The sequence below is a fragment of the Dinoponera quadriceps genome, unplaced genomic scaffold, assembly GCF_001313825.1.
Source record: "Dinoponera quadriceps isolate SergipeBrazil2010 unplaced genomic scaffold, ASM131382v1 scaffold3, whole genome shotgun sequence".
In the NCBI taxonomy this organism is placed as follows: Eukaryota; Metazoa; Arthropoda; class Insecta; order Hymenoptera; family Formicidae; genus Dinoponera; species Dinoponera quadriceps.
In genome coordinates, this window is record NW_014554293.1 from 676,328 (window position 1) to 688,700 (window position 12,373).

The 12,373-nt window shown below is 52.2% G+C and overlaps 1 protein-coding gene across 1 annotated transcript in view; it reads left to right on the forward strand.

The window, feature by feature from the left end:
• The first annotated feature begins 8,876 nt into the window (after window positions 1-8,876).
• Window positions 8,877-12,373, forward strand: part of LOC106742153 — an 84,100-nt gene continuing 80,603 nt past the window's right edge. Inside the window, exon 1 of the mRNA XM_014614837.1 lies at window positions 8,877-10,016. Within this exon, the coding sequence (XP_014470323.1) occupies window positions 8,877-10,016 (1,140 nt within the window). The remainder of the gene's footprint in view (window positions 10,017-12,373) is intronic.

The window sequence follows — 12,373 nt, forward strand, 5'->3', positions numbered from 1 at the left end:
GGGGGGGGGGCGGAGTGGCCGCACGTGACGGCACAATGCCGCTCGGAGTCCGCGTCTTTGCTGCCGCGAGGCCCGGAAACGTGTACACATGTCCGTGGCGGTAAGAGACGGCCGTGCTGTTTTACCAGTTCCGCTCTTCCCCGGGCCGCTCCGTTGCTGCCACCACCACCGTCATCACCGCCGCCCCCGACCGTCCGTCGAGGGAGGCCATCCTCTCAACCTTCGCTATCGCAGCAACCCCGATGTGACCCTCTAACGGCTCGTGCTCCCTTCCTCCGTCACGTCGGCCTCTCGACACGTTGTAGTCCTCATCGTCCTCCCCCTCTTTCTCCTCCATCGCCGCCTTCATTTCTCTTTCTCTCTCTTTCTCTTCTCCGAGACTCCGTAGCTTTCATAACCGCGGCAGGCGTGTTCGCCGGCGATCGCGCGGATTCCAGCGGATCCGAGCGATTCTCGTCTCGGGTTTCTCTCGTCGATCGTGAAACGACGTGAAACGGCGGCCGGGAAAGAGGGAGAAAAGGGTGAAATAAGTGTCTTAGGAGCATTTGCATCAAGCGAAAAGCGTCCGAAGAATCCCAACTCGCGGAATCAAATCCCACCGGCTGCGTGGACCACTCTGTACAGGGTGTCCCATCAGCACACAAGTCAGTACGACGGGTTGCCTACTGGCAAGCTCGTGTGGCCGTACTCGGTAATCTTTGGCGGCATGTTCATTTGCCTGCTGTTTGATATGAGCGTGTGAATGAATATGCCACCAAGACCGTGCATGATTTCCCGTTGAGAAATAAAACCAAGCGGGGATCCACACGAGAAATCCACATGGGATCTCCCGTGACTATCCCTGGGGATTTGCGCGAAAAACCTAAATCTCAGGTAATAATCCGTACGAATTGCCGCATATGAATTTTCCACACACCATGTAGATTCCTATGTATGGATTTGTCATATTCTATATGGATTCACATGAGTTCCCTTGGATTTCCAAGGTGAGCATCCGGCTGGAAATTTTCAACAGGGCCAACCCGTCGTACCGACCTGTACGTTGCTCGCAACACCCTGTACATGTACCCGAGATGATGTATGGCTTATGTAACGGGCGGAGTGCGCGTATCGCGATTTCTCCCGCGAATCTCGGTGTGCGGTGCCAAAAAGCTCTAACGGCAGTAGGAGTAGGAGAACGACGAGGAGGAAAAGGAGGAGATGGATGGAGGATGGGGGTGCTTTCGAGGGCTGGCCGGCGCGGGTGGACTGAGCAACAACGAGACGGGCAAGCTGTCCGCGTGACTAACCCGCCGCTGCTACAGCTGGTTGCGTATTATCGATTCGCGAAAATTTCTCTTCACTCACGGTCATGCGCGAGCCCCATTTCTACCTTGAGATACCGAAGGGAGAGAGGGAATACGGGTCGCGTACGCAACGTGGCCGTCGACGAGGTGCGGCGGCGCGCCGACGACGCGCGTGGGTACCTGTGCGTACATGCGTGCGTGCATGCGTGCAGCCGTACCGTGAGAGCAACCAGGCCACCGACGTTTCTGTGCGCAGCACAGACTGTCCCAAACCGCGGACGCGCGCCGGACCCGTCAGGGTCGTAGTCGTCCAGACTCTCCCGCGCGGAGATCTCGCGTCCTGGGTAGAATAGATGCGTGGACACCGAGACGCGTACTCGAGGATGCCGAGACTTAAGTTCGCACCTCGTTGCGCGATGCTTGTTTTCGCGTTAAAGAGACATGCGAACCACCACGCTGGCTAGCATATCAGCTGATACGACGCGGGCTTAATTCGTTAAAACTTAGATTAGCATGTATGGATGGCGGTTTTGATAACTGAAATAGGAATAATTTTATGAACTGTTTATAGAGATATCGAATGTGAAAACAATAAAATATCGTTCGTACAATATATGTACTAATGTAAAGAAACAAGATTAATATTATATATTTATTATAAAATGACCGAACTTACATATATTTTTCGTGATATTTGGGAAGGCAATCCATGCATAATTGTTGTTGTTATAGCGGTGTATTAAGAGTATTTATAATAGATAACATATGAGATATATGGATTACATATAGAAGGATAGAAATAGATACCACATCATCCTTTCATTGGGCACATGGTTTGTTTGTATTCTAACTCTGTATACACGGTTGCGCGCGTTGCAACTTTGGACTCCGTGGGTTTTACGCTGGAAACTGGCTGAGCCTATTCTAAAGCCTGAAGCACGTAGAAAAATATAAATAATAAAACATAAGCGGTAAACATATATTGACCAATTACAATCGACTATTCGCCTTGTAATTTAAGAATAATGGACTGTGGTTGGACAATTTCCTTACTGCTTAAGCCTTACTGCTTACGTTTTTTTATATACTCCAGGCTTATTACATTAATGATGATCGTAGGCTTTTGCGATCATTGTGTTGTCTGATTCGGTATCTTCACGACTTTGTCAATTTTATGTTCTGCCCTAATAGAAATTGAACATTGAGTGTCGAGCCACGAGGTAGTAAATTTGCGTCTAACATCGCTACTAGTCTGTAATGTAACGCTTATTTCTCCTAGTAGTTAGATGAATAAGTTAGCTAATGGTTAAACGAAAGATTAACTAGTTGCCAGGTGGCAGTATAACGCTCATTTTTATCTTTTTTTCAGATTTTTATGGAATATTCTCAATTTTGACTTGCTATCTCATTTTAAATGCTAGTGGCGAGTTTATAGTAGTTAGATTATATAGAGTTTATCAAAAGTGTCGAAACCCTTAATATTTCTAAAATTACGCATTTTGGAAAAAAATGATTTATAAAATATTGTTGTAGGATAACACATTACATGGTAATATTGGTATAACTTTAAATAGCGCTGTAAAAGTCACGTAAAGATCATTTTGAAATTTTTTAATGGGAACCCTCACTTTTGCATATTTATTGCATATTCATTGCATATTCATGTAGCTTACCTCAAGAGTTCTTCAAAATGTTATAATATCAAGTATATTTCATTAAATAAAGTTTTCAAGTTATGGAGCTTGAAAGTAATACCACCCTCATTAGCATTATCCAAGGTGTATCGCGTGGAGGTAATACGGTCGGATTTATACCTCTTTTGTATATGTATGTGTGTACATAAGTATATATTTTATTACTTCTCTGCTAACACACACACACACACACACACACACACACTCACACACACTCACACTCACTCACTCACTCACTCACTCACACACACACACACACAAAAGAGGTGCAAATTTGACCATAATATTGCTATATAATGCGAGTTTTAAAACCTTACAATTTTTATATAGAACATTTTTTGAAAATGCGTGGTTTTCGAAATATTAAGAGGTTTCCTTTGGTAACACCTTTGGTAAACTCTGTATATTTTATAATCGACAGCACCACCTACTCCTTCATGTTTGACATGTAATGTAAACAACAGTTAGGTCACAAAACTGATTCTACATTTTAATGAATAATTAGCTGGTAACAAGCTGGAAAATTTAGTCCAGTTTACTAATTAGCTACTAACTTTTGACTCAGGTCGACTAGATATATTTCTGTTTGGGTGTGTCGCTTCGTGGGCTCGATTATACTTTTACCCGCGTGATAAATAATGAATTGTGATAAGGATGATGAGTAGTTTTCGCGCGAATGCAAAAGCACATGTCGGAAAATTGAGGTTGGTTATGCGCTAACAACGATATTTTCCATTAAATTGATGAAATTTTAACATTTTTAATTTTGAACAGGGATACATTTAGCCATCGACTACGGTTTCAGGATTCGTAAGGATTAGAGACGCTAAGAGACGGCCCTGCGAGCGCGCTCGAGGTACCGTTTGAATCTCGGCTCTCCTACTGCACCTCAGCCGCCCCTTCCTCACTCCTCATTCTTTCTCTCAGCTGGTCTGCGGAATTTAAATAGCCCGTCGGAGCAGCTGTTTCCGCGGAAAGACATGAACGAGGACAGTTCCTCGTATGCGTAACACCGATTTCGCTTTCCGTCCAGTGAATATTGCGAGACAGCGAATGTAAGTGGAAATTTCATTCAGCTGCGACTTTTCTACTTCAACTCCTCGATATGGAATGTTCAACCGATCAATTTAAAAGTGCACGTGAGAAGCTTCGGGTGGATTAGAAGACAGCGAAAAATAAGACGTATCGTTCGTATCAAATTGTTAAAACGAAGAGATCACCTTGAGAAAAATTTCGATGACGATGACAACAATTTGTAGAAAGTGTCTCTGCGGAAAATCTCCTATCCTAATATTATACGATAACGCTAATTATAACAAAATGCGATATATGAAAAAAGGATTATTGCAGCCTTGAAACCTCTTTAATGATCTCTCCCCCCCCCCCCCCTNCCCCCCCTCCTATAGTAATTGAATACCGCAGCTGTTTCCACAACCTAACGATTTTCAATTCATTATCGCAGAATCGGCGATGCCTTTTTGCCGATAAGCGTTCGGGCTCCTCGAGAATCCTATCTCTCCCTGGCTCAGCTCGAAAGGGGTACCAACGACGGCTCTATCTCTCGTGAGCACCCTGAAGGAAAAGGAAAAAGAGAGAGAAAGAGAGGTGGTGTCAGACACCGTCATCGTTCGCCGCTATCGGAAGTCTAGTCGAGACGAATGCGTCGTCAGCCCCGAGCCGTGCGCGACTCGATCTCGCGCGGCTCGTTCTCTCTCTTTCTTCGCACCCTCTCTCCCTCTCGATTCGACTCGGCCTCTCGACCTCGTCGACGCCGATCGAAGTCGGAACGTATATAACGCGTGCCGCGGCGAGCGGCCGCCGCCGCCACCGCCACCACCGCCGTCGCCGCCGCCGTCACCACCACCACCATCGCCACCGCCGCCGATATATTCGGGTCGTTCGGACGGTCGCTCGAATCTCGGAACGAGCACAAATCCATACTGCGCCGCGCGAGAGTCGAGGATCGTACTCGGTCGGTTTCTCTCCTCTCTCTTTTTTTTTCTTTTTTCGGCGAGCGACGCGTTCGTCGGCACCGAGGGCGCGAGCGAGAAGGGGATGAACGGGATGCGGGGATGATGAAGAAGACGAAGAAGAGGGGCGGCGGGGAAGTCTCACTGGGAAGAAAACGGAGGCTGGCGAGAAGAGCTCTCCCCGCGAAGGCGGGATTCGGGAGATGTCGGCGGGGGTGGCAGGGGGTTGGCAGGATGGGTAGAGAAGAATCAGCGTTCGCGTGGAGCGGAAGGCGATCGTGTGTGTAGCGCCGTATGCGCCGAGGGTAGGCGGAAACTCATGGGAGGGGGGATGCAAAGGGAGAGAGCGAAAGAAAGAAAGAGAGAGAGAGAGAGAGGTGGGGGAGGGGGGAGTAGCAGGAGGTAGTGCGATTTGGGGTGCGAGAGAGGTAGGACTCGTCGCGGGAGAGACGAAGAGGGAGCGACGGCACGGAGAAAGACGGAAAAGAGGTGGCGAGCGGAGAAGGGTGAGCGATCTAGGGGGTGGGAAAGCGAGTAGGGTCGCGCGGGGTGGACAGCGGCTGGAGAGGGGCGCAGGATACGGAGAGGAAGGGTCGCGGGGAATGAGAGAGCGCTCGAAGCCACCGCTCGTCCCCGGACGGGGAGCGGCGCGAGAACGAAGATGGCGACCTGCACGATGACGCCCAGCCCGTCGCCTTCGTGGTCGTCATCATCACTCGCCGCACCGAGGAGAGAGATGCTCCGGATGACACCTTGGGAGCGCGGGATATCGCGTAATGACAATGATCACGCTCGATGAACCCCTCGTCGACTACCCCCGTCGACGCCGCGTGCTCGGTACCCTCCTCCGAGGAGAAGGGAATCGCATCGCCACCGGGCGCAAGGACGAGGACGCAGGTGGCGCGACTTTCATGTCCGCCAGTGGAAAGAATCCGCCCTGCAAATCTCTTTCCACGGGGGTGAGAGCGAAGGAGGGAGAAAAAGAAAGAGAGAGAGAGAGGGAGGGAGGGAAAAAGAGAGAAAGAGAGGATGGAGGCTTGCGTCAGGGGTTGATAGTGGAAAGAGAGAGAGAGAAAGAGGGTGAAATCGCTTGAGGCAGAGAGAAGTAGATACAGACGAGCGAGAGAGAAACTTGAGTACAGGACAGGCGGCGAGAGGGTGGACAGGAGAGGGTAGGGTAGAGCGTCGGGGGTTGCGAAAGAAGGGGGTGCGAAGGGGCGGACGGCGGAGAGTGGTGCGTGTGCGCGCGCGCGCTCGGCAGCGCGACAGCGGAGAGACACGGTCCGCGAGAGAGCGAGGGCGCCCCGAAGTTTTCGACGAGTCTCTCCAAGAGGGATCCTCGGGTACGTCCGTGTCGTTACGAGAGCTAGCCGACACGCTAGCGCGCAGTGCCTGGTGTCGGCGGGTCGCGCTTTTTTCGGTGTTTCTCCTCCTCTTCTTCTTCTTCTTCTTCTTCTCCCTCTTCTGCTTCTTCTACTATTACTACTACTTCTTCTTCTTCTTCTTCCTCCTCCGTCGTCGTAGTCGTGTCGACACGCTCGCGCGCGCGCGCGCGCTCCGGCCGCAAGTGGTGTGTTGTACATGTTGGTGTGTGTATGTGTGTGTCGTCCTTAGCCTGGTGCGCTCATCTGTGCTCCCTATATCGTCACCCATCCTCCGTCGCCGGGCGCCGTTCCGACGTACGGCCGCCGCCGCCGCTGCCGTTGTCGCCGCCGTCGTCGTCGCCGCCGCCGCCGCTGTCCTTAAAGATACCGTAGGGATACCGGGCAAGGGGAGAGAGAGAGAGAGAGAGAGGATATCCGCTCGCCTGTCCGACCAACCTAGATATCATCACCGTCTACTTCTGTCTCGGGCTTACCATCCGGGCTATCGCGCGCAACGAAACGCACCCGACGAACGCGGGTCTAACCCTCGCCCGCTCCGGGGAGGGGGAGGGGGAGGGCGCGAACACAGTGGATTCGCCGTAATACGAGCCCTCTCGCGCAAACAACACCGCACACCGCCGCAGCACTTTTCTCATCCACCTACCCTCCCGATCTTACCCCTCTTGCTGGACGCACCTGATATACAAGCCCGCGCGATCCGTCCTCTCGGCGCAAATAAATACGATCGAGAGAGAGAGGAGACGATACACAGATTATCGGATCACCGGTAGGCAAGACGATCGCATCGACACGGGGAGGAATGTGCACGCATGGAACATAGCCTCTCCCTTCTCCGTGCGCGCGCGAGTACACCGCACGTGTGCGTGTCGGTGTAGCTGGAGACGGGAGGCTCACGGATGGAGAGAGATAGAAAGAGAAAGGGATGAATCCGGCGATCGGATAAGGTCTGGCGTTGATATTCCCGCGGGACCGACGAGTGGATGTGATTAGCGGCGAGCAGCCGGTGAGCGTCGCTACGAGGATCCGTGCATCGTCGAGAGTGGAATCGTCGAGCGGCGAGAAGCGCCGCGACAAGGCACACACGGGGGGTGACAATGCGCCGATGCGACGACGGTGGTGCCAGCAGCAGCGGTAGCAGCAGTAGCAGCAGCAGGCTTCCTCGCACCATCAGCATGGAGCAGCCTCCAGCGCGTACCTCCAGCATCGAGACGACGTCCTCCTCCTAATGCCTCGTTCGGCTAATCGCGGCCGCGAGATACCCGCTGGTGTCTGCCCGTCGTGAAGCCTCAACATCGTCACCGTCGGCAGCAGAGCCGTCAGCCGACTAGCGCGCGAGTGCAGGCGAGAGGGACACAACCTCTCGTCGCGGTGCCCGGCCAGGGTGTGTCCATGAGGTCTCGGCGCCTCGACGTCCTCCCGTTACCCGCGTCGCCGTCGTCGTGGTGGTGGTGCGCGTGCCGCCACCGGCCGTGATAATCGGCGACGACCAAGGATCGCGAGGACGAGGAGGAGGGTACGAGCGTTCAGGATGCAGCATGAACCTCGGTACCCCGCACTGGGAGCTCGCGAGCCTCGGCAGGGGGACTACGACGACGACGGTGTTGCTCAGCAGCAGGTGCTTTCGCCGCTCGGCTGCCGGCGTCGTCGCGCTCACTCGGAAGTGGCGCACACCTGGCACAGCGGCGACAGCGGCCGGAGAGGACAGGCCGAGGAGCGGCGGCGCGAGGTGGTGGTGCAGGTGGCGCGGCAAGAGGAAGAGACGGAAGCGCTGGTGGGTCACGAGCGCGTGCTCGCGCCGTCGTCACCGTCGTCAACGTTGTCGCCGCGACTCCTCCCGACGGCGGCCGCGAACCTCCTCGTGGTCGTCGTCAATCGAGGCACGCTGGTCCAGGGGAACTTCTAAGGGCCCCGCCAACCCGGACCGCTCAGGCAGGCACCTGGGCAACCGGTCCGGGACACGCACGAGCGGGGCTGATACCATCGCAGAGGGATACCCCGGCGAGCGGTCGGACAGAGCGCAGACAGGCTGGAGCGTCGTGGCGTCGTCGCGGGAAACGCGCAGCGGCACGTGTCGGAGAGACGTCGCGGCTCGGTCAGCCGGCGTCCACCAGGTCGTCGTCGTCGACGCGTGCCGCTGCGCGCCGCGTCCTCTCGCCGTCTCGGGGCGTCCCGAGTCTCAGTCTAGGTGGCAGCGATGCGGCAGCGCGAGTCCACCGCGAGTCCGCGTCATCATCGTCGTCGTCGAGCGAGGAGCGACCCGCTGGGGACGTCGGGGACGTTAGCGTCCCCGATCATCCGCTCGCGCCCATGCGGCTCGATCCGCTCGGACTCACGGGACCACCTGCGTCGACGAACGAGTGGAAGGGGGAGGAGGAACAGCGCAGCATCGCGTCGTCCGGGCCGGCTCGCCGAGGAGGGCCCGGAACTGCCACTGCCTTTCGCGTCCCTCGCGAGGATCACGAGGAGGACGGCGACGCCGTGCTTGCTTACACTGCCTATAGCGATGACAGGGACGACCAAGGCGACGACGGGGGGCGGAGGATGCACCGGGAGGACGCCGCGCGTGTTAGTGTTGTTGTTCTTGGTGACGGCCCGGACTGCCCGTTCGCCGAGAGGAGGCGTCGTCGCGAGAGTCCGACGGACTTCCACGGCCGAGGGGGGAGACGTAGCGACAACACTGCCTGGTTACAAAAGTTAATCACTAGGAGGACGGGAGGAGGCGACAAGCCGCGTACGCGCCGAGGCAGGCTGCTCCTCCTCGTGCTGTACCTTCTGGCGTGGCCCTTGCTCTGCTCGGCTCACCTCGCCTCGACCTTCGCGCAGAACCCGACCCTCGGGCACGCGAAGAACCCCGCGCAGCGCAACGCCACGCCGTCCTACACCAACCTGTTCTCGTCGTCGACGGTCGTCGCCCACCAGCACCAGCAGCCGCAGCAGTACGTTCAGGGTGGCGATTACAGTACCGAGGACAGCGAGCGTCGTCGCCATCGGAAGCAACCGAAGCGGGAACGAACCGACCACTGGCACCCCTACGGCAAGTACAGCTGGGAGGTGAACCAGGTGAACCCCTGGCTGTCGGCCTGCGATCTGGCGGGACCAGCGCCGGCCGATCTTCAGGGTAGCTGCGGTCCACCGGAGGTGCCCAAGTACTGTCCGATGCCGTGCGCCGCGACCTCGCGGGACCCTTTCCGCGAGGTGATCGACGTGAGCACCGGCGTGACGACGACCACGACGACGACGACGATGATGATAAGGACGAAAACGCGGCTCGAGAAGGCCGATCGACGCGGAGCGTATACCGAGGAGGCGGGCGTACGGACGGCCCCGGAACAGTGCCTTTTTTATCTCGAGGAGTCGCACAAGAGGGACATCTGTCGGGACGATTTCGGCCGGGCCAGTACGCGAAGTTTTTTAACCCCAAGGGAGAATCGATATTGGTTCATGAGCGGGTTGCGTCTGCGGCATTGCTGCGAGCACGCGGTGGTCAACGCCCTGGCGCCCGGCAAGGCCGGCCCGCTCGACGACGTGCTAAACGGCGGCCTCAAGTGCGCCGATGCCCTGGACAAGCTGTTGCTCGTCGATGCCCTGGCCGCGAGGCTGCATTGCGAGTTCGAGGAGGTACTGGCGCGCTACGATTGCGCCCAGCCGTACTCCGTCATCCACAACTGCACCCATTGCAAGGTGAGTCTCTCGAAACGGCGATCGTCCCCGCGGTGTTCGTGAACTGGAGCCCTCGAGATCCGCTCGGAGAGCTCGCGAAGATGAATCATTCATCCACGCGAACTTTTCTCGAGAGCGGGCTTTTGCCGAATTTTCATACCCCCGCCGGAGACCCGAGCGGGAGGGATGCTTGCGAACACTTCGGAGATTTGTTGCTCCGACACTCGCGAATGCTTCGCTATTTGAACCGCCCGCGATTGTTATGCCCGCCGCGGCCTGCGGATTTAAGTCCGTTGATTTGGGACGGAGCCACTAAGAATGCAGCACCGTGTCTCCCGTGCGCGGAAAAAATTACTGTCAGACTCATATTCTCGTGTATAAGCGGCAATGTATAACCTCACGTGAAGATAAAGTTTGTTTATGTGAAGAAAGATTCCACTTGAAATATAATATTCTCGTTATTCAATAATCATTTTCACGAGTTGAAGGGATAAAATATCGGGCAGGAAGAAGAACGATGTCTTCAATCTAAGAATTGTATTTGGTTGGAGGATATCGTCCTTTCTGTCCGATACCTTCTCCTCTCAGCTTATGAAAATTATTCTTGAATTATAAGAATATGATCTCTCCTCGTGTAAACGAGAATTTTATCTTTGCATAAAATTATTTTCGTTCATACATAAAAATATGAGTCTTGAATTTATACTAATTTGAAAAAGAATAAAACTGCACACGTAACTTTTTTCAAGAAGTGTGGAACTTTTACAATGACTTTGAAACGTGCACCAAAGTGTTTTCACACTGAAAAAAGTTTTGCGTCTTTCCTGTACAGTATGCGTTGCTTTAATGCTGACGCAAATTTGAGAGTTAATTAAATTACATGTAATTATCAACATCTCAGTGATAAACGATAATTTTAGTTAGAATTACATAGCCACGTAAATTATTATAATTTACAGTTGACTTGCACGGATTTATTTATTATTACATGGATTTATTTGCGCAACAGTTCCTTTGAAAATGATGACGAGCAATACAACGCGATCGGGTTATAACTGTCCATCGCTGTCCAGAGACGCAAATATCCCGTCTTTCCTGTCATAGATGTGCATTCACAGTAGTATTATACGTTACCCAGTAGTTATTAACTGAAATAACATTTTTTTTCATACTGACGTTAGAAATAACGACCAATTCATATTGCGGTGACGAGAATACATACGTCAGTATGAAACATTTAACTTTCTGATACATTTTTGTACAAACGGTAAATTTGTATACCATCAAGTGAAAAAATATAACTGATCGAAATATTTGTTTATTACTGTCATATACAAGGTGTCTCGAAGTTAGACCGACAAACTTTGAGCGCTTTTAAAGGGCATCAAAACGAGTAATTTTTGTCAGTGAACCCATGTCTGCAAATGGAGAACATCTAAATATCTCCTTTGTTTTTAATGATATATGGAACGCGTTTAAAACATAATTTGAACAGTTTCAAAAGAGGAATATCGTGGAAGAAAAATTTTTAATGGTCGCTTCTTTTGATTACTTTTAAGATCACACAAAATGTTTCAAGTTCTCTTTATCCCGGGATACTCTGTATATTAAATATTGTTTTACTGAAACAAAATTAAGTTCTTTAACATATCTTCAACATAATGTTAATGTTTCAGATAATTCTTTGCTTGTCAGAACCATTTGTAATGTTTGGATGAAAATACAAAAGAGATATGTTATTCGACGTAAAGATATGTATTGTTTGAGAAACCAAACAATCTCGTTTGTCGAAACAAATATTCGTTTGTTTGCTCCATTCTAAAGAAACCGACAAATTCGTTTCAAATAAAGAATTCTTGCGAAATCCAAATGAATCTTTTTCTCTGTGTAGTAACACTTACTGACGAAATGGTTCTCCCGATTATAATTCTTCCACTTGTGCGATTATGGTTACAAATACTAAATATGTTTTTCCCAGTGTGTTCGCACTTGCGCGTCGAGACTCATAGCCTCGAAGTTGGACCGTTGCCATCATCCGAATAAACGGGCGATAATTCGCGGGCAATTAAGCGATCGAGAGACTTCGCGTGCGTACATGTGTGTGCGTGCGTGTGTGTATATGTATGTATGTATGGCCGTGTGTCAGATATATCGCTTGCCGATGGAAACGCGAATGAGTTTCGTGTGTCGCATCGCCGCTGAAAAGCGCGAGCGAGGGGTCGCTTGTCGGGAATCTTCATGGACCGGTTTCGGAGGGTTTATCGCGTCCGCGTCTAACACGGAGCGCAGTGAATTTACGAAAAATTTAAATTTCACCCTGAGCCGAGCGGCGTCTCTCTCTCCCTCTCTCTCCCTCTCTTATCCTCTCGCCGGGAGTA